The following is a 26,931-nucleotide window of genomic DNA, read 5'->3' on the forward strand; positions in this document are numbered from 1 at the left end:
TGCGTGTAGCAAGGCTTGTTGGCGTCCATCCGGCGGGAAAACACTTCTGCACGACTCTCCAAGGCGTGGAAATCTATCCTCCAAAGGGAAAGTCTCTAGCCCTTGTCGTTCCTGCAGTATTCACAGTTCTTCAGCCTAGTAAGAGCTTCTTTGCACCAACTGCTGGCATTTCTTGGGCATCTGCCCATCTCCGAGCTGCTTGTGACTTTTGGACTTGGTCCCCTTGTTCCACAGGTACCCTCAGTCAGGAATCCATCGTTGTTGCATTGCTGATTTGTGTTTTCCTTGCATTTTCCCTCTAACACGACTATTTTGTCCTTAGGGGAACTTTAGTGCACTTTGCACTCACTTTTCAGGGTCTTGGGGAGGGTTATTTTTCCAACTCTCACTATTTTCTAATAGTCCCAGCGACCCTCTACAAGGTCACATAGGTTTGGGGTCCATTCGTGGTTCGCATTCCACTTTTGGAGTATATGGTTTGTGTTGCCCCTATCCCTATGTTTCCCCATTGCATCCTATTGTAACTATACATTGTTTGCACTGTTTTCTAAGACTATACTGCATATTTTTGCTATTGTGTATATATATCTTGTGTATATTTCCTATCCTCTCACTGAGGGTACACTCTAAGATACTTTGGCATATTGTCATAAAAATAAAGTACCTTTATTTTTAGTATAACTGTGTATTGTGTTTTCTTATGATATTGTGCATATGACACTAAGTGGTACTGTAGTAGCTTCACACGTCTCCTAGTTCAGCCTAAGCTGCTCTGCTAAGCTACCATTATCTATCAGCCTAAGCTGCTAGACACCCTATACACTAATAAGGGATAACTGGGCCTGGTGCAAGGTGCAAGTACCCCTTGGTACTCACTACAAGCCAGTCCAGCCTCCTACAGATGGTGATCCCAGATTTCTATTGAGGACTGAACAACGCTGGATTTACAAATTAAAAACAGCTGACACAGGTCTAAATGACGAGATCCCGTGGTGCACCCTTTCATCGTAACTGCCTTATGACTGACACTGAAGTTCGGTACAGAAACTCAGTTCTGTACATGCTCTTTCTGAACTGACCTATTATTTAAGAGACAACTTTAGGATGTTCTGCTAGTGGGACAGTTAAATTCCTTTTTTGAGAGATCGTTTACCATTTGATATGACGTACAGTTTTGTTCCCACGACCTGTCCGTCTCTTCAGTTCATAACTGTTTGCCATTGTCTCAGTAATTCTGATCCAAACAATATGGTATCACTTCTAATGGGGTACAGGATAATAATAAGTACGAATCACTTTGACAACCTAGAACGAATGTTCAGAATTTTTGTTCAAATTTTTTTTTCTGTTGGAACCTTATTTAGTACTGTCACAGTAATCCTGAGACACTCAATTTGGTACTATTTATTAATGGGTTCTAGAACAATTATTAGTAAGAGCTAGTTGTTACCTCCAGACCGAATACAACAATTTTATGGTTTGAGCCATATGTGTTTTTGTGTTTTTTTGAGTCGAGTGAAATAGACTCCACTCTAGAGCGTGGCTCGAGACGTTAACTGTGAACGTTTAGAAACCACTCCAATATGGCGGCCGCCATCTTTCATGAGACTTGCTCATATTATTTTGTGTCCCTCTTCAGTGTCGTTCGTGAGAGACACTGCCGATTGAACTAACGGAACTTTAAAACACACCGGCTTCACGTCTCTCCTGTCTTCGGGGACGCGCCCCAGGGTAGGTGCAGTGCTGACCAGTGACCATTCTCAAGTAAGTCATTGACGAAGAGGTAGCTGCAGCGGTTACCTCTTGACTGTTTTTCTTTTCCACTCATTCGCGGATTCGCGAACAAGCGGTCTCGTTAATAGTAGATGGCTAACTTCTTTACTTACATAAACACGCGACACAGCATATTCCACGATTCGCTTAGCGGCAAAATAAGATCGACACTGTTCTCTCACTCCCCGGGCATTGGACATTTGAGATAGACGGGACTTTCTGTCTATGGCTGTATGCTTGCATGTCGACTATCTGTTTCTATAGACTAGTGTGGGCCATGAGCTCACTTGTAGTTCAAGGTTGGGGTGATGTACCGAGCTCCACCTTCCTACTAAATTTTTTATAAAGTGGTTATGGACTATGTGACAAGATTAAATGTATGATCATATTTGTTCAACAATACTTTTGACTTAATTGGTCCCTTGTCTATACTTTGTACTATTTTTACTTACCTTTGATAGAGCGGTTCCGTCTCTGGTCGGGATTTTAGCGTCCTCATGAGGCCCTTTCTCAAAATGGGATGGTAAGCCCCTCTATGCCATGCTGAATGAATTTGATCACGGTTTTTGAGCGATGATGGATTTATTGAATTCTTATTGTATTGATACTGGGCTTTTTGACTCACCTGTATATATCAATGCATATTTTGCTGTTCTCTATGTCTGTCTGTGTGTCTTCTTTATTTCAGGGCGACCTAATAGACGACTGACAGCGACTATTTAATGCATACACTGTAAGTGACCTTCCAGCACTTATTGTTATTTGTTTTTAAGGAGAAGTTATCTTTTCTAAGGTCCTGAAGAAACGCCGCTGGATCTTTGACAGACCATTTAGGCGTGAAACATGTCGACCCCTTAATGTTAGGATCGAGTAGTTCTCCTCCTTTCCTCACTTTATGTTAAGGAGTGTGGGGCACATTACTCCCCTTTAGACTCCTTGATTTAATTTTTTAATCTTGGCCTGACTCCTACATATAGTATTAAAGACATTTGGTGTTCAGAGCCAATTTTAATACACCGTTTACTCTCCTTTCTTATCACCATACATTATCACATTTCACTGACTCTACTTGATCAGTAACATCATTTTCGGTCATAGAGCCTACCACCTTCGAGTGGTGGCCCGTCGGATATTGCAGTGCCGGTCCGGCGAGGAGTCAACCCGATGATGATGCTCAGCATCGTAATTGATGCTTGAGGGTACTCCTGATGACACTAATTGCCCATGACGATTAACATAGGCAGACACTCTTGGAACAGTATACTTTTTGTTTTATAGGCACCTTGGCTAGTGCCAGAGTGCCCTCACACTAAGTAACTTTGCACCTAACCTTTACCAGGTAAAGGGTAGACATATAGGTGACTTTTAAGTTACTTAAGTGCAGTGTAAAATGGCTGTGAAATAACGTGGACGTTATTTCACTCAGGCTGCAGTGGCAGGCCTGTGTAAGAATTGTCAGAGCTCCCTATGGGTGGCAAAAGAAATGCTGCAGCCCATAGGGATCTCCTGGAACCCCAATACCCTGGGTACCTCAGTACCATATACTAGGGAATTATAAGGGTGTTCCAGTAAGCCAATGTAAATTGGTAAAATTGGTCACTAGCCTGATAGTGACAATTTGAAAGAAATGAGAGAGCATAACCACTGAGGTTCTGAGTAGCAGAGCCTCAGTGAGACAGTTAGTCACTACACAGGTAACACATTCAGGCACACTTATAAGCACTGGGGCCCTGTATGACAGGGTCCCAGTGACACATACAACTAAAACAACATATATACAGTGAAAAATGGGGGTAACATGCCAGGCAAGATGGTACTTTCCTACAATATTCTTCACATGTTGTTGGGTGGTGTTTTGACCAACTAATTTTGTACCTGTAGTGGCTAGGTGCTAGTACTGATGGGGACCCTTGACTTGAACAAGCTCATTATATAAATAATACATCGATGTGTACACATAAGGAGGTGCGAACCATATGCAGAGCCACTACCTTGTTTGTTTTGGAATCTTCCCCCTGCTTCAGCAGGCACCAAACTTCAGCTTCACCGGTACTCTGGGTCACCTCACATCCTGACCAGCGTGGCCCCTGGAACACAGGTGGTAAACCCCAGTGACCCAGACTGTCCAGGGGTTCAACTGTCCGAATTTGGAGGAGGTAAGTCCTTGCCTCCCCTCCCCAGACAGTAATCCTGTGCACTGCATGTTCTGCAGCTACAAGGGCTTCTGTGCACATGTCCAAGAAATCCTGCATGCACAGCCGAGCCTAGGTCCCCAGCACTCTGTCCTTCGATGCTCAGCTCCCTGAGTTGATCTCCGGTGTCGTGGGACCTTCTTTTGCAGTGTTGAGACAACCGATGTGTTCAGTCTTATTGAACCTGTGTTCAAGGACTTCTGTGGGTGCTTCCTGCTTGTGCATGGGCTCTCTACTTTGCTAAGGCACCACTCTCTCTCCTCTCCCAAGTGGCAACATCCTGGTCCTTCCTGGGCCCGGGCAGCACCCTTTTTCTTTAACCGCAACTCTTGAAGCTAGCAAGGTTTGTTTGTGGTATTTTTCCAAGGAAATAACTCTGCATCCTCCAGTACGCCGTGGGACATCTTCTGCATGAAAAATAACTTCTTACCACCTTTCGTTCTTGCAGAATCTTCAGCTTCTTCCAACTGGAGGCAGCCATTTTGCACCTTCATCCGGGGTTTAGTGGGCTCCTGCCACTTTAGCGACTTTTGAAGTTGATCCCATTCCTTTGCAGGTCTTCAGGTCCTTGAATCCGTATTCAGTACTTTGCAGTCTGTTGTGGTCTTCGCAAAATCCTTTATCAGGACATTAGTGTGTTTCTGGGGAAATAGTAGTACTTTACTCCTACTTTCTAGGGTCTTGGGGTGGAGTATCTTTGACACACTTAGTATTTTCTTACACTCCCAGCGACCCTCTACACATTACACTAGCCTAGGGGTCCATTTGTGGTTCGCATTCCACTTTCTTATTATATGGTTTGTGTTGCCCCTAGGCCTATTGCATCCTATTGTATTCTACAGTGTTTGCAATACTTTTCTAACTGTTTACTTACCTGATTTTGGTTTGTGTGTATATTTTGTGTATTTTTTTCTTACCTCCTAAGGGAGTATATCCTCTGAGATATTTTTGGCATATTGTCACTAAAATAAAGTACCTTTATTTTTAGTAACACTGAGTATTGTCTTTCTTATGATATAGTATCTATATGATATAAGTGATATTGCATGAGCTTTGAATTTCTCCTAGTTCAGCCTAAGCTGCTCTGCTATAGCTTTCTCTGTCGGCCTAAGCTGCTAGAACACTACTACACTCTACTAATAAGGGATAGCTGGACCTGGCACAAGGTGTAAGTACCATTTGTACCCCCTATAAGCCAGGCCAGCCTCCTACACTAGACACTCTATTATTATTGTACCTTATAAAATAACAAACGCAAGTAAACCCCCTCAACCCCAAAAGTTATTGAAGTGTGGAAGTATGCTAGCCACTCCCAAAAGCTTGAATTTAAATACCACCTCTGTAGGCCCCTGGGTATAGCGGAAGCTACTCCTGATAAGCTTGATGGAATACTTCAAATGAAAACCACCTAACTCAAGGTCCAGAAAGGACTGCCTCAGAGAGCACAGAAAAAATAATAATAGATATGCATATTAACCTGCCAGAAGGCAACACAAACATACACAGCTCCCCTCAACTTCCCCATCTTTACAATCTTTCTCCTCAGTCATGAGGCATAGCCCACAGTACCTCCCCGTAGACCGTGTTCAATATGTTGCTCACCGTTTGCCGCCTCCATCCCTGTGCCATCATTGCTCATGTCAAGTATGCTTCTGCCTACAGATGTTGTTCATTTTGTCAACTAACCAATGTTTTTTTAATCAATAAAACATTAGTCTTAAAAATCTTTAAATACGTCTTGTTGAAGGAGAGTGAGGCCTTTGAAAGCTTGGAGCCTGTGGCATGATGCCCTCTGTTCTTGATGGTGCTGTCTTATTGGTTAATCCTCTTGATAGTTTTCTGTTGATTCGTTTTAGTCTCTCCACAGACGGGAATCTCAAGTTATTCCCTACCAGGTGTGTACATTTTACACCACCCAATTCGTTCTTTATATTCTGGTGCTCAGCATTTTCCTTTTTTGTTTTCAAACGTAGCACCGCATAAGTCAGAATGCCAAGTAAAGCCGAGTATCTGACGAGCTTCTTACAAATGACTTGGAGTAATGTAACATCGTCCACAAAAGTGTAACTGGCCATTGATGACCGGGTGGTCACAGCGAATTCTAATAAGGAGAATTTTCTAGCCCTCTCTAAGAACAGCTGAGTAAATGAAAAGCATGCAGTTGAAGTGAGTTTCATGAACTCTGCACCCTCAGAAACAGTGTGAATGTATTTATTCGGTCCGACTTGACAGAGCTTCAACTCTCCCCCAGAGCTCTTGTACGGTAGGAAAACAAGCAATGCTTGTCTTGCAAAATGCAGATTTGCAGGAGGTTTGATTGGCTGCTGGGCTACTTCTTGTATTTCTCTGGCATCATGTGATTGAATCTTGTACTATCTCCATTGTATTGCATCATACTGCAGAATTAGCGCAGCGTTTGAAACTCGTTCCTAGGCTGCAAGTCACTCCCGGATGAACAGGTAAGAGCCCACCGCGTTTGTTGTGGTGGAATATGGGTTTGTACGGCGGTCCGTGTCGGAAGCGTTGGGTGTAATATGTGAGATCTGGAGGTATGCTCCAATCGTGTCATGGTGAACCTATGGCTGCCCTCAAACATGGAGTGGACAGAGAGATGTACAACACAGAGGTGCGCTTGATGGGCCACTACAGATGCATACAGTAAACGTTTGACAATGCATATAAGTAATTGGAAGCAGAACCTGTTAGTGCAGTTGTTTGGCTTTTGTGGCTGTCAGGTGTGAGCTGCATCTGAGCAGCATTCACAGTTTCAGAGAGAAGTTTATGGTAGCCGGGCTTTGCTAGGGAGATGCCAGCAAGTAACGTACATGACTCCAGCCCCCCATATACCACAATGTGGCTAACTTTTAAAGAGGCCCTTAGAATCAGGTGCTGCAGATCACACCTGTCCACAAAGAAGAAGCATCCAGAGGGTCCTGCAATGCGCATTAACTTCTGCCAAGCCTGCATGCAGGGCCAACATGTGGACACAGTGGTGACCAAGGTTTCTCTCAAATCCTAGAAGGAGACCCAGAAAACTACTTTTCTTTACTCTTAAAATAAGAAAAACATTAAGGAAGTCAGTTAGAATCTGGCATGCCAGCTGGCAAACACCTGGGGTTAGGGGGGGCACCGGCTCTGCCATCCTAGCCACAGAATGCCCAACATAATGTGAGAAACTCACTGTGTCAAAAGGGTTTCTCCATCAAAAGTGCTTCTGCCAACATGGCCGCATCACTTCTGGCGCAACAATCAGCAGCAAGGCTGCATGCTTGAGCATTTGGCATTTTTTACATTTTCAAAAGACAAACCCCAAAATAAGCATTATTTTTTGGAAAACGTAAAGCCATTCCTCATAATAGCTGGAAGGTATTTTTTAGGGTCGAGCCTGAGTCGCATGCGCTTGCGCATGTGTATCGCTAGCGAGACGCTTTAGGAATTAGAAAAGGGCTTGGAGCCCCGCCCACGTCACGTCAGTGTCTTTCATTGGTTCGTGGTCTTGCCTGTTAGAATCTGCTTGCTTTCATTAGTGGAAGACACGCGTACATCATGCCTTTTCCAGGGGCTAGCCCTCCTCGAGCACAGAAACCAAGTACTGAAAACATGCGAGGCTCGCTGTTTCCCGTCAGGTTTGTGGACTACTTTTTCTCTATTTTTGCAGCGTGATCTTGCTTGGCAGAAGTCGAGCGCTTTGCATAACATCGACCCTGTTACACAGTTAATTGCAGTTTTGCCGGTTACGTAGATAATTGCACTTTTGCCGATAGGTTTCATTGTGAGTGAACTGTAGCAGCGCGATCGCGCTGTTTTTTTCTTTGAACGTGGCAAGAAAAATCCGGTTGGGAGTTTACAACTGGTAATAGCCATAACTCGGATAAATGCAAGACTCTAGTGCACAGCGTCGCCTGTGGCTAAGGCTATAGGCCTGGCTCCTGGTGTTCAGGGCCTGTCGCTTCTGACGTGGAGAGGTCTGAGGCTGAGCTCCAAGACACACATGCCTGCTCACACGTCTCTCATCCCTCTCTCTCCCTCTACAGACAGCCCAGCCCGCTTCAGCATCAAGGAACTCAAAGGGATGCTGGTTTGGTCTCCCACCCCCTGCGTCTCTGATACAAAGCGTGAGAATGCACTCATACCGCCCTCCCTCTCCCTTCATCTTCTTCCGTCAGTGTGTGACTGATAGTGTGCCTGCTCTCCTGCCGGCCTTCTCACCTGATATCTCTCATGTTACCTTCATCTCTCACCTGGCGATCTCACGTCCTGGTTTTGTGTCTCTCGTTTCCTCCCCCCGTATCTTCGCCATGGGTACCTCCGCTGGTTTGTACTTTCCAGACACTCGCATCTCACCAGCTGCTCTTCTTCTCCAACTCCCCTTTATTCTTCTCTTGTCCCCTTATTCCCCGTATCCTGGGCGCCCTCGCGTTTCTTACTTAACTGGTGACGTATTGAAAAGGGGGTCGGGTTTCAGGGGGCGCCTTCTTTCACTCCATGGATGCCGACTGAGGTAACGGTCTCTACCTCCTTTCTTCTACTAAAACAAGGCAACATTTGTGCATCGGGAGTTGAAGCCCTGGCAAGCGTCCCATGTCTATGCGTGACTAGCTGCTTCAGTCCAAGTTTTTTTTCTTCCAGTTCTGGGCCTTGTAGTCATATTTGTTCATTTATAAAACAAGGACTACAACTTACAGAATTTAAAATAAAAATAAATAAAAAAATTGGCCTGGGGTACCTCAACACGTATGGACCGTGTAAAGTTTGTAAAGAAGTATTTTGCTGTAGAGATTCTTAAGACTAAGGGACAGACGTATCAAAGGGTTTTACCCATTCTGTGTCTATGGGAAAATGCGTTGGTACATATGGCCCTAAGTCCATGCATGCCCCTATCCAGCACTTTCTTTTCTCCCAAACCATCCTACTTCTTGTAGCTCCACAGTGGCAATGGGCTGGTACACTCCGTGCCATTACAAGCGATAAGATAAAATGGCAAGGGGCAGTGCATCTTGAGTCTTAATTGCCCAATAACACCATTTTCTTTCAGGCCTGGTTTTCCGTCTGCTTGGCAGATGTGCGACGGGCTGGTGCCTTTCAGACTAGACTCAGGCAGGCTCCAGGTCTGGTAATCACGTACAATTATATAAAGTAAATTTGATTTCCAGGGACCCAGCAGGTCCGTGCCATTTGACAGGTGCACGACACCACTGATCTCGCTAAGGCCTTAGACTGGAGTAACATGCCCTGGATTCATGCCATTCTGGATGCCCTAAACCTGCCTTTTTCTGCCAGGTTTGTGGATTGACTCTTCCTTGCATTTAAACAAGAGGGCCTGTTTCATGCAAGGCCTCAGTCATCTCTTTTTAGAACGTCTGCATGCCGGGATATTTGAGTCCATATTTAAAATGTTAACATCGAAACTACACGTCATCGCAAACAATGTACAATTTGGTAAACGCCAGGGCCCGTTGAATGTCACTCAAGGGGAGTGGTAACTGTCCAGCTATAGATTGTCTTTTGTCTATTGCCGATGTGCGCGTGTAATAACCCTACAATCCTACTGTCTGGTTTTGAGGTGCATGGAGTTGGCTCCCTCAAGCTGACATTGACACCTTGTGTCTTTTTAGGGTTGAGCGCAAACGATCCGTCCATGCTGTAATCTCTCTTTGGGCTTCTAACCACGCTCTTGTCATGTCAGTCACTTTCATTGGTTCATGGACTTGCCTTTTAAAATCCGCTTGCTTCCATTTGTGAAAGGCATGCATACGTCATGCCTTTTCCGGTGTTTACCCACCTACACAGCACCGGACAACTACTGAAACCATTTGAGGCTCGATGTTTTCAGCATGGATTCCGGACTACTTTATCTTTTTATTTTCCACGCAGAGTGATCGCGCTGTGGTTTACATAACGCGATTCCGCTGCATTTTACATAACGCGATCGCGCTGTTTTTTTCCTTGTAATTTGTGTGGCAAGAAAAGTCTGGTTAGGAGTTTACAACACTAATAGCTCTAAGTCGAGCAAATGCGAGACCTGTTGCATTGTAAATGCTTGTTTCAGCTTGTTAGGAACTTCTTCCAGAGTAAAAACCTGGCTCTGCCGATCCACACAGCAGACTGGCTCAGGCCACAAAGGGTTACTGTGTTGTGGTTCATGGTTCAACTTCCACCCAGACTGCTGACCTGCACAGTGAGTGTTCTGGAACTGAAAAGAATATGAAGTAATAGCATGTACGCTTAGCACACCATGTACCAGATGAGTGATGCAACGCACTGTCTGGCCTTAAAAAAAACTATGATTTTCACCAACACAGCTATTGATATTTTAATAGCAAGGAGCTCCTACTGGTTTGAGATTTTAAAGAGCTGTGTGGTTTTAGTCAGAGATTATTAACATGGTTCCGGAGGTGGTGGCTGGCTCCGGTGGTGTGTCACGGGCCCTCCGGTGGTGTGTCACGGTGCCCTCCGGTGGTGTGTCACGGTGCCCTCCGGTGGTGTGTCACTGTGCCCTCCGGTGGTGTGTCACGGGGCCCTCCGGTGGTGTGTCACGGTGCCCTCCGGTGGTGTGTCACGGGGCCCTCCGGTGGTGTGTCACGGTGTTGTGTCACGGTGCCCTCCGGTGGTGTGTCACGGGGCCCTCCGGTGGTGTGTCACGGTGTTGTGTCACGGTGCCCTCCGGTGGTGTGTCACGGGGCCCTCCGGTGGTGTGTCACGGGGCCCTCCGGTGGTGTGTCATGGTGCCCTCCGGTGGTGTGTCACTGTGCCCTCCGGTGGTGTGTCATGGTGCCCTCCGGTGGTGTGTCACGGGGCCCTCCGGTGGTGTGTCACGGGGCCCTCCGGTGGTGTGTCATGGTGCCCTCCGGTGGTGTGTCACTGTGCCCTCCGGTGGTGTGTCACTGTGCCCTCCGGTGGTGTGTCACGGTGCCCTCCGGTGGTGTGTCACGGGGCCCTCCGGTGGTGTGTCACGGTGCCCTCCGGTGGTGTGTCACTGTGCCCTCCGGTGGTGTGTCACGGGGCCCTCCGGTGGTGTGTCACGGGGCCCTCCGGTGGTGTGTCACGGTGCCCTCCGGTGGTGTGTCATGGTGCCCTCCGGTGGTGTGTCACGGGGCCCTCCAGTGGTGTGTCACGGGGCCCTCCGGTGGTGTGTCACGGTGCCCTCCGGTGGTGTGTCACGGGGCCCTCCGGTGGTGTGTCACGGTGGTGTGTCACGGTGCCCTCCGGTGGTGTGTCACGGTGCCCTCCGGTGGTGTGGTACGGTGTTGTGTCACGGTGCCCTCCGGTGGTGTGTCACTGTGCCCTCCGGTGGTGTGTCATGGTGCCCTCCGGTGGTGTGTCACGGGGCCCTGCGGTGGTGTGTCACGGGGCCCTCCGGTGGTGTGTCACGGTGCCCTCCGGTGGTGTGTCACTGTGCCCTCCGGTGGTGTGTCATGGTGCCCTCCGGTGGTGTGGTACGGTGTTGTGTCACGGTGCCCTCCGGTGGTGTGTCACTGTGCCCTCCGGTGGTGTGTCATGGTGCCCTCCGGTGGTGTGTCACGGGGCCCTCCGGTGGTGTGTCACGGGGCCCTCCGGTGGTGTGTCACTGTGCCCTCCGGTGGTGTGTCACGGTGCCCTCCGGTGGTGTGTCACGGGGCCCTCCGGTGGTGTGTCACGGGGCCCTCCGGTGGTGTGTCACTGTGCCCTCCGGTGGTGTGTCACGGGGCCCTCCGGTGGTGTGTCATGGTGCCCTCCGGTGGTGTGTCACTGTGCCCTCCGGTGGTGTGTCACGGGGCCCTCCGGTGGTGTGTCATGGGGCCCTCCGGTGGTGTGTCACGGGGCCCTCCAGTGGTGTGTCACGGTGCCCTCCGGTGGTGTGTCATGGTGCCCTCCGGTGGTGTGTCACGGGGCCCTCCGGTGGTGTGTCACGGTGCCCTCCGGTGGTGTGTCACGGGGCCCTCCGGTGGTGTGTCACGGTGCCCTCCGGTGGTGTGTCACGGTGCCCTCCGGTGGTGTGGTACGGTGTTGTGTCACGGTGCCCTCCGGTGGTGTGTCACTGTGCCCTCCGGTGGTGTGTCATGGTGCCCTCCGGTGGTGTGTCACGGGGCCCTCCGGTGGTGTGTCACGGGGCCCTCCGGTGGTGTGTCACGGTGCCCTCCGGTGGTGTGTCACTGTGCCCTCCGGTGGTGTGTCATGGTGCCCTCCGGTGGTGTGGTACGGTGTTGTGTCACGGTGCCCTCCGGTGGTGTGTCACTGTGCCCTCCGGTGGTGTGTCACGGTGCCCTCCGGTGGTGTGTCACGGTGCCCTCCGGTGGTGTGTCACGGGGCCCTCCGGTGGTGTGTCACGGTGCCCTCCGGTGGTGTGTCACGGTGCCCTCCGGTGGTGTGTCATGGTGCCCTCCGGTGGTGTGTCACGGGGCCCTCCGGTGGTGTGTCACGGTGCCCTCCGGTGGTGTGTCACGGGGCCCTCCGGTGGTGTGTCACGGTGCCCTCCGGTGGTGTGTCACGGTGCCCTCCGGTGGTGTGGTACGGTGTTGTGTCACGGTGCCCTCCGGTGGTGTGTCACTGTGCCCTCCGGTGGTGTGTCATGGTGCCCTCCGGTGGTGTGTCACGGGGCCCTCCGGTGGTGTGTCACGGGGCCCTCCGGTGGTGTGTCACGGTGCCCTCCGGTGGTGTGTCACTGTGCCCTCCGGTGGTGTGTCATGGTGCCCTCCGGTGGTGTGGTACGGTGTTGTGTCACGGTGCCCTCCGGTGGTGTGTCACTGTGCCCTCCGGTGGTGTGTCACGGTGCCCTCCGGTGGTGTGTCACGGGGCCCTCCGGTGGTGTGTCACGGTGCCCTCCGGTGGTGTGTCACTGTGCCCTCGGTGGTGTGTCATGGTGCCCTCCGGTGGTGTGTCACGGGGCCCTCCGGTGGTGTGTCACGGTGCCCTCCGGTGGTGTGTCACTGTGCCCTCCGGTGGTGTGTCACGGGGCCCTCCGGTGGTGTGTCACGGGGCCCTCCGGTGGTGTGTCACTGTGCCCTCCGGTGGTGTGTCACGGGGCCCTCCGGTGGTGTGTCACGGTGCCCTCCGGTGGTGTGTCACGGGGCCCTCCGGTGGTGTGTCACGGTGCCCTCCGGTGGTGTGTCACTGTGCCCTCCGGTGGTGTGTCACGGGGCCCTCCGGTGGTGTGTCACGGTGCCCTCCGGTGGTGTGTCACGGGGCCCTCCGGTGGTGTGTCACGGTGTTGTGTCATGGTGCCCTCCGGTGGTGTGTCACGGGGCCCTCCGGTGGTGTGTCACGGGGCCCTCCGGTGGTGTGTCACGGTGGTGTGTCACGGTGCCCTCCGGTGGTGTGTCACGGTGCCCTCCGGTGGTGTGTCACGGTGTTGTGTCACGGTGCCCTCCGGTGGTGTGTCACTGTGCCCTCCGGTGGTGTGTCATGGTGCCCTCCGGTGGTGTGTCACGGGGCCCTCCGGTGGTGTGTCACGGTGCCCTCCGGTGGTGTGTCACTGTGCCCTCCGGTGGTGTGTCATGGTGCCCTCCGGTGGTGTGGTACGGTGTTGTGTCACGGTGCCCTCCGGTGGTGTGTCACTGTGCCCTCCGGTGGTGTGTCACGGTGCCCTCCGGTGGTGTGTCACGGGGCCCTCCGGTGGTGTGTCACGGTGCCCTCCGGTGGTGTGTCACTGTGCCCTCCGGTGGTGTGTCACGGTGCCCTCCGGTGGTGTGTCACGGGGCCCTCCGGTGGTGTGTCACTGTGCCCTCCGGTGGTGTGTCACTGTGCCCTCCGGTGGTGTGTCACGGGGCCCTCCGGTGGTGTGTCACGGGGCCCTCCGGTGGTGTGTCACGGGGCCCTCCGGTGGTGTGTCACTGTGCCCTCCGGTGGTGTGTCACGGTGCCCTCCGGTGGTGTGTCACGGGGCCCTCCGGTGGTGTGTCACGGTGCCCTCCGGTGGTGTGTCACTGTGCCCTCCGGTGGTGTGTCACGGGGCCCTCCGGTGGTGTGTCACGGTGCCCTCCGGTGGTGTGTCACGGGGCCCTCCGGTGGTGTGTCACGGTGTTGTGTCATGGTGCCCTCCGGTGGTGTGTCACGGGGCCCTCCGGTGGTGTGTCACGGGGCCCTCCGGTGGTGTGTCACGGTGGTGTGTCACGGTGCCCTCCGGTGGTGTGTCACGGTGCCCTCCGGTGGTGTGTCACGGTGTTGTGTCACGGTGCCCTCCGGTGGTGTGTCACTGTGCCCTCCGGTGGTGTGTCATGGTGCCCTCCGGTGGTGTGTCACGGGGCCCTCCGGTGGTGTGTCACGGGGCCCTCCGGTGGTGTGTCATGGTGCCCTCCGGTGGTGTGTTACGGGGCCCTCCGGTGGTGTGTCACGGGGCCCTCCGGTGGTGTGTCACGGTGCCCTCCGGTGGTGTGTCACGGGTCCCTCCGGTGGTGTATCACGGTGCCCTCCCCACTGATCCAAGGCTGTCGGTACTCCTTGCACAGTGGCACTCCATGCACTGCAGGAAGAGGTCGTGAGCTACAGCACTTGCCCCCTCCGCCTCCCCTGCCTCACACGGTTTAGCGTGCAGCAGGTTTGCATTGCATAGTGAAGTCCAAAGAAAGGAAAAGCAACATGCTCTTGTCTGTATCCTGAGTTCATCTGCAGCGGAGTGTCAGTAGCAAGGCATTCGCGAGTCACGCTGGCGCAGTACTTCATAACACAGAAATTGACAAGAGAAAGCATTTTACCTACTTTTTGCATTTGCATACTCATTTTCTGATACAGCCCAATAAAATACATTTTGAAACCCTGGAAGTTATTAAAAAGGAACATTATCTCGTTTTCCGCTGAATATGTCTCAGTGAGGAAGGCTTGAAAAAGTAAAAATGATGCTCACCTCCAAATTCATATATTCCATCACTACGTTCCCTATCTCATTGACCCAATCATTCTTCATCGAAATTAACAAAGCGTGACTGAAGTTCTGGGGAAAGGTAACACTCAAGAACATCAGTACACCAACTACAAAAAAGAATCAAGCTGGACAAGACACTTTCCCGAACTTTTATCTTTCTCAAGACGCCATGAGAATGACATCGGTCTTAAAACAGCAAAAGAATCCTACAGACTATGACACGCCACCTTGGGGTAAACTTAAAGCCCCCTTAACTGAAGCTATAGCTCTAACAGTCTTCTCTTCCGCAGCAACTAGAAACTACCGCTTTCCCCATATTTTGTCACAAACACAAAAAGAATCGTAATGAAATATACAAAAATGCAATCTTTAATGAAAGAAGAATATCTTAGCAGCAGCATTGTGTTTAGCAAAGAGTTGAACACAGAAATGCGGGAACTCCGGGTGTCATAATGGCGGTTCTGTCACTGGAAGAACAATCAGACACCGTGCTCATCTCGCTACTGCAAACCATAAAAAAGATAAAAAGTAGTCCACAAACCGGACGGAAAACAGCGAGCCTCGCATGTTTTCAGTACTTGGTCACTGCGCTGGAGGAGGGCTAACCACCGGAACAGGCATGACGTATGCGTGCCTTCCACTAATGAAAGCAAGCAGATTTTAACAGGCAAGCCCACGAACCAATGAAAGACACTGACGTGACGTGGATGGGGCTCCGAGCCCTTTTCTAACTACTAAAGCGTCTCACAAGCGAAACGCATGCGCAAGCGCATGCAAGGCAGGCTCAACCCTAAAAATTTATCAAAAGTTGCAATATTGAATCATTATAAACAAGCTTTGGCATATTTACTTATCCTCTTTAGAACAAGCACAATTCATTAGAGTATCAAAAGTGTATATGCACATTTTTATGTTGAACCACACTTCCTAAGCTTTGGGAAAGACATCAGAAGCAGTTGCATCTTACTTATAATGGAGATCTACTAACATCTTAGGGCACTTCATAAGGGACATTTAATAAAATCTTGAAGGACTGCAGCCTTGTTAAAGACTGCAAGCTGCTATTTCTGCCTCGAGAGGGACGTGTAGTAATGACATGAAGCACTGCAACCAGGAGAAAGGCTAGGCCTTTTGGTTTTGCCAATGCTTGTCTCCCTTTTCTGTTCTTTTACCAACATGTTGTTCTTTCTTTTTTCTCTACGTTTCTATCTCTTTTTCTAAGTCTAAATTTGATAATGGAAAACACACTTGAGTTTCTTATTGAAAATGAATCCCCATCAAAACTTACCTTGTTGCTTTCCAGTTGTCTTTTCTCTTTTCAGTGTAACTTCTAAGCAGCCACATTGTCTCCAAAACGTCACTTCCATTGTCATCCTTAAAGCACTGCCCAGTGAAGACTGTCACTGATTCTGAAGAAGAGAGAGGATACACATTGTGTAGAATTTCAGTGGGAACGTGATGTAAATTCTAGTTACATTTCAAAGTTTGAGGCTCTGAATTTGAGGCAGAGTTTCAGCAAGGCCCGATATGCCTTGTGGGCATGTACCCTTAGAAGCATGGGCATCCACGGGGCATTTTGTAAGACCAGGTTGATGCAATGTAGGAACATACTCAGAACTGTTGATATCCTGTGGGACTTTCCTGTGGATATATTGTGCATTATGATGCTGTGGATATACCTTCCTGCCACAGGAGAGAGGCTGTGGCAGGGCTGGATTTAGGGCAGTGCGACTGGTGCAGATGCACTAGGTGCTGACCTGAAGGGGGTGGGCACTGACCTTGGGTGGAGGGACACTGTGTTTAGGAAGAACTTACAATTTATAAGCATCTGATGCAGAGTTCATTGTGCATCCAGCTATAAGGCAGCAATTAAAATGTCTATAGGCAGTTTTGACTCGCCATAAAGTGGTGCAGAGGGTTAATATGCCTGCTGCAAAGAACAGATCTGTATTTTATGTAGACAGCTGAGTGGATTAGTAAAGCCAGTTTATTCCAGCATCTTAAAACAGGAGAAATATCTGTGTGAAAGGGGCTATGGGGAGATGAGGAGTAGTTTTGCCGGGTGGTAGTGAGGGAATCTGAGGAGGAGGTCATGGTGGGAACCAAAAAAGATAGTCACACCAGGAGTCCCGAGCTCTAAAGCCAGCTCTGGGTGGCGGCATGATCATGGAGCCTCTATGAGGCATATTTATAAGAGCCGTGCTTCACGTTTGTACCATGCAAATGGTACATGAGTGACGTAAGGCTCTGAGTCAGCTTTATGAAGCCATGCAAAGCCGCTTTGAATGGCCTAAAAAATCTTGAGTAAGGCTATGCAGAATAAATTGCTGCTTCACCTTACTTATACATTCATCCAGCTGTCCATCTATTCACCTTTCCAACATCCCCCCCCGTCATCATCCAACCATACTTTTTTATATTCCTCCATCCTCCTGTACACTCTTTTATCTATACTTTCATCAATCTTTAACACATCTGTCTATGAAGATATTATTGTATTCATTCATCCTGTTATGCATCCACCCATTAACTCTTCTCTATCTGTCCATTCTTCCATCCTCCCTTTTACTTGAGGACCCTTTCCCTCCAAACCTTCATCCATTAACCCATACATCCTTTCACTCTTCCCTCCCTCCATATTTTCCCCCTTTAGCCTTTTCTTTCACATTTCCTTCCTTGCTGTCACTGTTCCTTCCTCCTCCTGTTCTTTGCCCTTTCTCTCCATCATTGTTCCCTCATCCTTACTGCTTCTTTCTCTCTCATCCTCTTTGTTTTCTAATAATTTCTCTCTCTGTGTTTTCCTCTACCCTGATAATGCCTCCTTCTTTCTATCTGTCCCTGTGCATGTGGCCCGCCCCCTGCGGCGCGGTGCTACCTAAAGGCCTTATTACCATTTATCTGCAGACAGAAGAGACAATGACCAGCTCATTACAGTTTGTGTTGGATTCACTTCACCAGCCCTTGGGTCCAGTGCCAGCCCCCCTTAAGCTGTTAGAGCGGAGGGGGGATCCCTATGCCACTGGGCGGGGTGTCATTTAGGAGTCACCAGGGGTCGCATCTGTGACCCCTGGAATGCCCCCCATAGCCCCTGACGCTGTCTTTGCGACCCCCTGGCCTCTAAAGTGGCAAAATCAGTGCCAGGAAAACAGTGGCTTCTGGAAATCAATTGGGGCTCCAATCTCTTGGGTTTTTTCTCATTTTTATTACACTAATAGTTAATAATGTTTCATCACTCACTGTCAGTGTAATAAAACAGTACAATTTGCTGGAATATGACTTTCACTGGCAGCTGAGGTAAGAAAAAGTGCATTTAAATGTATGTTGTCTGCATGCTTCCAAGTGAGTGTGCACTTACATGAGAGAGAGAGAGAGAGAGAGAGAGAGAGAGAGAGAGAGAGAGGCAGAGAGAGGGAGAGAAGGAGAGCGGGAGAGAGATTGTGAGTTAGAACGGGTGTATTTGTAGGAGTGACTTCACACCAGAGAGTGCAGCAGGGAGCACACCCCTCTCAAAAATCTGAAAAAGCAAGGAGAAGACAAGAGCTAGAGCTATGCATCAGCACATGAGAGCTGGGCCTCGGACCTATCAGGAGATCCCTGTGGGGCACGTGCCTTCTTGGGACAGTCTGTACATCACTCAGCACTATATAAGAGTGATGGAGCAGCACGGGAGAGCTGGGCCTGGGACCTATCAGGAGATCCCTGTGGGGCACGTGCCTTCTTGGGACAGTCTGTACATCACTCAGCACTCTATAAGAGTGATGGAGCAGCACGGGAGAGCTGGGCCTCAGACCTATCAGGAGATCCCTGTGGGGCACGTGCCTTCTTGGGACAGTCTGTACATCACTCAGCACTATATAAGAGTGATGGAGCAGCACGGGAGAGCTGGGCCTGGGACCTATCAGGAGATCCCTGTGGGGCACGTGCCTTCTTGGGACAGTCTGTACATCACTCAGCACTATATAAGAGTGATGGAGCAGCACGGGAGAGCTGGGACCGGGACCTATCAGGAGATCCCTGTGGGGTACCTGCCTTCTTGGGACAGTCTGTACATCACTCAGCACTATATAAGAGTGATGGAGCGGCACGGGGAGAGCTGGGCCTGGGACCTATCAGGAGATCCCTGTGGGGTACGCGCCTTCTTGGGACACTCCGTACATCACTCAGCACTATATAAGAGTGATGGAGCATCACGGGGAAAGCTGGGCCCTGGGACCTATCAGGAGATCCCTGTGGGGTACGTGCCTTCTTGGGACAGTCGGTACATCACTCAGCACTCTATAAGAGTGATGCAGCAGTACAGGAGAGCTGGGCCTGGGACATATCAGGAGATCCCTGTGGGGTACGTGCCTTCTTGGGACAGTCTGTACATTACTCAGCACTATATAAGAGTGATGGAGCAGCACGGGAGAGCTGGGACCGGGACCTATCAGGAGATCACTGTGGGGTACGTGCCTTCTTGGGACAGTCTGTACATCACTCAGCACTATATAAGAGTGACGGAGCAGCAGCACGGGTCTTCTTGGGACAGTCTGTACATCACTCAGCACTATATAAGAGTGACGGAGCAGCAGCACGGGAGAGCTGAGCCTGGGACCTATCAGGAGATCCCTGTGGGGTACGTGCCTTCTTGGGACAGTCTGTACATCACTCAGCACTATATAAGAGTGATGGAGCAGCATGGGAGAGCTGGGCCTGGGACCTATCAGGAGATCCCTGTGGGACACGTGCCTTCTTGGGACAGTCTGTACATCACTCAGCACTATATAATAGTGATGGAGCAGCACAGGAGAGCTGGGACCGGGACCTATCAGGAGATCCCTGTGGGGTACGTGCCTTCTTGGGACAGTCTGTACATCACTCAGCACTATATAAGAGTGATGGAGCAGCAGCACGGGAGAGCTGAGCCTGGGACCTATCAGGAGATCCCTGTGGGGTACGTGCCTTCTTGGGACAGTCTGTACATCACTCATCACTATATAAGAGTGACGGAGCAGCAGCACGGGAGAGCTGAGCCTGGGACCTATCAGGAGATCCCTGTGGGGTACGTGCCTTCTTGGGACAGTCTGTACATCACTCAGCACTATATAAGAGTGATGGAGCAGCACGGGGAGAGCTGGGCCTGGGACCTATCAGGAGATCCCTGTGGGGCACGTGCCTTCTTGGGACAGTCTGTACATCACTCAGCACTATATAAGAGTGATGGAGCAGCAGCACGGGAGAGCTGGGACCGGGACCTATCAGGAGATCCCTGTGGGGTACGCGCCTTCTTGGGACACTCCGTACATCACTCAGCACTATATAAGAGTGATGGAGCATCACGGGGAAAGCTGGGCCCTGGGACCTATCAGGAGATCCCTGTGGGGTACGTGCCTTCTTGGGACAGTCGGTACATCACTCAGCACTCTATAAGAGTGATGCAGCAGCACGGGAGAGCTGGGCCTGGGACCTATCAGGAGATCCCTGTGGGGTACGTGCCTTCTTGGGACAGTCTGTACATTACTCAGCACTATATAAGAGTGATGGAGCAGCAGCACGGGAGAGCTGGGACCGGGACCTATCAGGAGATCACTGTGGGGTACATGCCTTCTTGGGACAGTCTGTACATCACTCAGCACTATATAAGAGTGACGGAGCAGCAGCATGGGAGAGCTGGGCCTGGGACCTATCAGGAGATCCCTGTGGGGTAGGTGCCTTCTTGGGACAGTCTGTACATCACTCAGCACTATATAAGAGTGACGGAGCAGCAGCACGGGAGAGCTGGGCCTGGGACCTATCAGGAGATCCCTGTGGGGTACGTGCCTTCTTGGGACAGTCTGTACATCACTCAGCACTATATAAGAGTGATGGAGCAGCACGGGGAGAGCTGGGACCGGGACCAATCAGGAGATCCCTGTGGGGTACCTGCCTTCTTGGGACAGTCTGTACATCACTCAGCACTATATAAGAGTGATGGAGCATTACGGGGAAAGCTGGGCCCTGGGACCTATCAGGAGATCCCTGTGGGGTACGTGCCTTCTTGGGACAGTCGGTACATCACTCAGCACTATATAAGAGTGATGGAGCAGCAGCACGGGAGAGCTGGGCCTGGGACCTATCAGGAGATCCCTGTGGGGCACGTGCCTTCTTGGGACAGTCTGTACATCACTCAGCACTATATAAGAGTGATGGAGCAGCACGGAAGAGCTGAGCCTGGGACCTATCTGGAGATCCCTGTGGGGTACGTGCCTTCTTGGGACAGTCTGTACATCACTCAGCACTATATAAGAGTGATGGAGCAGCACGGGAGAGCTGGGACTGGGACCTATCAGGAGATCCCTGTGGGGCACGTGCCTTCTTGGGACAGTCTGTGCATCACTCAGCACTATATAAGAGTGATGGAGCAGCACGGGAGAGCTGGGCCTGGGACCTATCAGGAGATCCCTGTGGGGCACGTGCCTTCTTGGGACAGTCTGTACATCACTCAGCACTATATAAGAGTGATGGAGCAGCACAGGAGAGCTGGGCCTGGGACCTCTAGATGGAATGCCTTACCTGATAAAATTCAATGGCACAGGACCTTGGGACCTTTCGTGGAAAGCTGAAACATGGTTATTTAAATAGGTTCATGATATCAAGTAAATTCCAATCAGGCCTCAACAGCTCCTGCTATTTTTAAGCACCAAGAAACTTTGGTGAATGAGCACTCTATAACCATTAATAGCATAACATGACATGACCTGACATGTACACAGAACTGAGTGAGTTAGGCTCACCGCTACATATAATCCTCCAAAAACACCCTAAAAGCCACAATGAGCAGAGGATCTTACTGAATACAGGCAAGTCAGACATGTAGAAATGGCAACTCAGTCATGCAACTCACTCAAGAGTTCCTACACAGGTCCACACAAGCAGAGCATCAGCCGAGTCTACATCATGCTGGGCTCGACAAAAGTTTACATCTTCCTGGCAGGTGCAGAGCTTAGTCAGTGAGATTCAGGGGTGTGAATCGCAAATTTCCCAACAAAAATCAGTATGCAGAACGGCGGAGGGATGAAATGACCAAGGCTTGTGATAAACAGATCCCAGGAGGAACCGGTTCAATACTGATTTCTATTAGTTGGGCCTCTGTCTAAGCTCCTGGTAAAAAATTAACAAGTTAAAACCTTTAAGTCAATAAGGACAAAGAGAAAAACCAACAAAGGCATAGATAGGACACCCGACTCAGGCCCCCAGGCCTAACTCTCAGGCCAAGAATGCAATCACTTTACGCGGTGTCACACCCCATCCACTCCTCCCCTCCCAGGAAGCTGCACTCAAACAAGATTCAACATTGTTGATTGTGCAATTACTAAAGTGAGCCAATGACACATTCTCTGCTGCGCCCTGAGCTGAAGGCTGAAATAAAAAAACGTCCAAAATAAACTTTTTTAATGCAATGGAATATGGTGAGCAGTGACGCTTTAAAGCTATGTCCCCTCAGTAATCAGTAATGAATGACCCATCTTTAAAGAAATACCTTTATCTTTTGCGTATTGTCAAGATTGCTGAAATGGTTTATCTAATGCTGCCTGAGTAATACATTAAGTTTTTTAAATAAATCATTTTAGTAGCTCTGAAATTTGGAAGAGGACAGGAAGCTGTGGGATGCACAGGAAGGAGAGCAAACAATGGCTGAACATTTCATTTCAATAAATAAACTTATCGTTGAAAGCCATACTGGAGAAGTTCCACTTCACGATGAAGCCCACGATGGGCTCGTCGTCGAGCTCTTGGGCACCTGCCAGAAGGGACTCTGTGATGGTGTTGTTTGTTGAAGAAACAGCCGTTAGATAGGACCCCTTGAAGCCCCCTCTGGAGTTGACACTTCCGATGGACATGGTGGAGCCAAGATCGTTCTTCCACATCCCGGAGAGATGACACTGCGGAGAGACAGACAGGAGCCATGTTCAGGTCCACAAGCGTGCAGGACATCATCCTGGTGGGTGGAGTCAGTGGCAGCCGCTCCACAAGGGCTGAAGGCACCACAGCTTGTGATGCGCCACAGCATCTGTGGATGCAGCTCCTCACCGCTTGAGCATGGGCGTAACAGAGGCCCCTGCAGCCCCTGCAGTGCGGGTGGTCCACAGGCTTACCCACACTGGAGGGGCCCCTTAGCCCCTACTGATTAGGGTGTAGGAGGTCCCTTCAGCTTATCTTGCAGGGGGACCCCTCACATTTTGTTATGCCACTGGGCTTGGTTGATGTAGCACTACACATAAATCCACTTTTTATTGACACTAAAGTATTGTCATACATGGTGGTTCTTCTCCAGAGAGGAAGTGAGCTATATTCACAGTGCATAATGCTTCACATTACATTGACACTGCACCCTCATTGTAGACTCAACACACTGCTGTGTTTCACAGATCTCAACAGTTGATGGGAGTTTGTTTGAGTGGCTTAACTTCGTTGTGTGACTCGTGTCCCAAAATGCATGACCCTGGGGTGGTAAGGCACGTCTCTCCCTTGGCTTTAGCAAAGGTGTTGTGGTATGTGCCTTAACACAGTCCATTTACTGTTGAAGTGTAACACGTGCACTAGGGTCTCCCTGCCCGACATATAAAGGCAAATATTTACAAGCCACTTGTGCCACCAGTGTGTCACTTTTTATGACGCACCGGCAGCTCTGAGTGCAGACACATATCTCTGTGCATTTCCATGGCCTCGTAGATATGGTGTAAGGCAATGCAGCGCAAGTCACTGAATTGTCTTACACTGTGTCAGGGGGGCGTTCCAGGGCCTTGCGGGGGGGTTTCCCACACAACACCCATAGTTTTTGACTCATTTCCAGCTTGCAAAGACGTGTACACCTGGGAATGCGTCAAAACTGTGTGCCTCCCCAGGGGAGGCCTAGCAAGGAGAAAATTCTGCAGCACACATAGAAAGAGAAAAAATACTTGATGGATTGTGTTTGTGCAGGAAGGTGAGCCTTTTTGCACAAAATCAGTCCTGCTAAGAATGCTGACACTCTTGAATCATGGTGCAAGGGTGTCTGCGTTGGAGCTAGGCACCAAATTGTGCATCAGTGCTGGCTCATAGATGCGGTGCATTCCTGCCCTTTCAAATTGGCGTAAGGCAGCACAGAAAATATACTTGTGGCACTGCCCTACACAAACTCTTTTTAAATATGCCCCCACGTATACATTTAGGGGCATTTTTGTGAGCCCCTTGCACCACCAGTGCATCACTTTTTAAGACACACCGGCAGTGCAGCGTGCAGAGCCATATGTATGAGACCACACAAAGCGACTTTATGTGGCTTTTCATGGCCTTGTAGATATGGTGTAAGGCAACGGAGCATAAGTCACTGCGATGCTCACACTGCATCAGGGGGCGTTCCACGGGTGTTGCTGTGTATTTCCACACAACATCCACAGATTTGTATGCATTACCAGATTTCCAAGGATGTGTAAATCTGGGAACGACTCAAAATTGTACACCTGCCCAGGGAGGGGTAACGAGGATAAATGTGTTTATTTCTCCTTGTTTTTTCCTCTTTGTGTGCTGCATTCTGGGCATATTTAAAATTCCCTAGCTCCACCGAACCGTCACTTTTTGTGAAGCTCTGGTGGTGCAATGCCCTGCACCGTATATACAAGGTGACATTAAGCCACGTGGCTTACCCCCACCTTGTAAATACGGCCCCTTCACAGGCAGCACTTTCCGTGAAGGGGCGTGCAATGGGTGTTGATGTGGGCGTGCCACAGCAACACCCATTGCATTTTGACACTTCCCCAGAGTTATGAGATTCCGTAAACCTGAGGCAGCGCCAAAATCTAATGCAACCCCAAGGGTAGCGTTAGCTTGGCGCAAAGAGGAGAAATGCTTTAATTTCTCCTCTTTTTTTGCTCTTTCTAGGTGTGCTACATTCTGCAGCACACACAGAAAGAGCAAATTGCCATTTGAAATTGTTTTTGTGAAGAAATGTGTTCCTTCCTTCACAAAAACAATCTCCCCCGCAATGCAGTCATCCTTGCATTATGGTGCAAGAGTTGCTGCGTTGGCGCACAGCAGCAAATTTAGTGCCAGCACTGGGGAAAACACAGGGGTGCGCCGTATTCTAGTAAACACAGAGCATCCGTCCGTTTTGAAAATGACAGTGCACGACGTTGCCAAATTTGGCGCAGCAACGCGCACCATCATTTTCTGTTAACTCTGGCCCTTACTGTTTAAACCTCCTTACCATGCTTCTGACACAGGTGGTGAGGGTCTGTCTCACAGGGAGGATGGTGGGGGGGGGGGCTGGAGAGATTTACAGGTTACACCTCCTAACCATGCTGCAGACAGTGGTGGCGAGAGCCAGACCCACATGCAGAAGGACTGGGAAGTGGAGACATTTACAGGTTACACCTCCTTACCTTGCTGCAGTAGAGATGGTGAGAGCCAAGCCCACAGGGAGAAGAATTGGGGCCTGGGGAGATTTACAGGATACACCTCCTTACCTTTCTGCACAGAGAGCCAATCCCACATGGAAAAAGATTATGGCCTGGAGAGATTTACAGGTTACCCCCCCAACCTTGCTGCAGACAAAGGTGATTATGGCCAGTCACACAGGGAGAAGGGCTGAGGCCTTGAGAAATGTATAGGTTACAACTCCTTACCGTGCTGCTCACAGTGGTGGTGAGGGCCATTAGGGAGAAGGACTGGGGGCCTGGGGAGATTTACAGGTTACACCTGCTTACCTTGCTGCATTGAGAAGTGATGAGAGCCAATCCTACAGGGAAGAAGAGTGAGGCCTGGAGAGAGTTACTGCTTACACCTCTTTACGCTGCTGCAGACAGTGGTGATGGACTTCAGACCCACAGGAGGAAGGCAGAGGGCCTGGATAGATTTACAAGTTTCACCCCCTTACCTTCTGCAGAGAGAGGTGGTGATGGCCAGTCCCAAAGGGAGGAGGACTGAGGACCCAGAACAAATTACTGGTTCCCCTCCCTACCTTGCTGCTGACAGGTGGTGAGAGCCAGGCCCACAGGTATAAGGACTGGGGCCCTGGAGAGATGTTACAGGTTACACCGCCTTATCTTCCTGCAGACAGAGTTGATAAAAGCCAATCCCAAAGGAGGCTGGAGAGATTTACAGGTTTACACCTCCTTACCTTGCTGCACACAGTGGTGGTGAGAACCAAGCCAAGAAGGAGCTGGAAGGGAGTCCTTGTGCCGTACCTAGGTGCCATGGTACCTTCTCGTGGGTGCTACCAGTCCTATCCTTTGGTTAGACGTGGTTTCTATTTATATTCTAGAGGACAAGCCACCTATCTCCCCCCCACTGTTAAAAAACTCCCCCTGAGCTGGTGGAATGATGTAACCATGTAATAGGATATATTTGTTTTCCCACACATGAATCAGCCAGATTCCCAGCAGGGGAGGGTAAAGAAAAGGTCAGGAGATCTTGTGTTTCAGAGAAGGTGGCAGCAAAATGCCAGCACACACTGTACTGGGTATGTGTGTGCCCTCTGTCGGTGCCAAGGAGAGGCACTTAGGCCCTATAGGGAAGGGTGGGTGTTAGAAATGGGGTTTCCGGTTGTAGGAAAATACTCTTTTTTGCCATGGTTACCCCATTTTCTGCCTGATGTCAGAGTACTTGACTGTGTTCACTGGGATCCTGCTAACTAGGACCCCAGTGATTATGCTCTTACTCCTCTAAATTTTGTTACTGCATACTGTTAACTCAGGATTTCTCCCAAAATTGGCATACTGGTGCCCCCTTATAAGTCCCTAGTATATGGTACCTATGTACCCAGGGCATTGGGGTTCCAGGGGATCACTATGGGCTGTAGCATATCTTTTTCCACCCATAGGGAGCCCATGCAAAGACTCCTACAGTTCTGTGATTGCAGCCTGTGTGAACAGGTGCATGCACACTGTCATTTACGCTGCACCATGTCACTTATAAGTTACCCCTAAAGCAGGCCCTCCAGCCCAGAGGGCAGGGTGCAGAGTACCTGTGTGTGTGAGGGCACCCCTGCACTAGCAGAGGTGCCTCCACGACCTCCAGGACCATTTTCCTGGACTTCGTGAGTGTGGGGATACCATTTTATGTGTGTATTGGACATAGGTCACTACCTATGTCCAGCTTCATAATGATAACTCCAAACATAGGCATGTTTGGT

At 50.0% G+C, this 26,931-nt stretch overlaps 1 protein-coding gene across 1 annotated transcript in view; it reads right to left on the minus strand.

The window, feature by feature from the left end:
• The window catches only part of LOC138296341 (avidin-like), a 49,547-nt gene extending 23,511 nt beyond the window's left edge, over positions 1-26,036 (minus strand). Inside the window, exons 1-3 of the mRNA XM_069235391.1 lie at positions 25,918-26,036; positions 22,501-22,702; positions 16,090-16,210 (exon numbers count right to left, since the gene is read on the minus strand). Coding sequence (XP_069091492.1) covers positions 16,090-16,210; positions 22,501-22,702; positions 25,918-25,995 — 401 coding nt within the window. The 5' untranslated portion in view covers positions 25,996-26,036. The remainder of the gene's footprint in view (positions 1-16,089; positions 16,211-22,500; positions 22,703-25,917) is intronic.
• Positions 26,037-26,931: the final 895 nt, after the last annotated feature.

The sequence above is a fragment of the Pleurodeles waltl genome, chromosome 1_2, assembly GCF_031143425.1.
Source record: "Pleurodeles waltl isolate 20211129_DDA chromosome 1_2, aPleWal1.hap1.20221129, whole genome shotgun sequence".
NCBI classification, from domain to species: Eukaryota; Metazoa; Chordata; class Amphibia; order Caudata; family Salamandridae; genus Pleurodeles; species Pleurodeles waltl.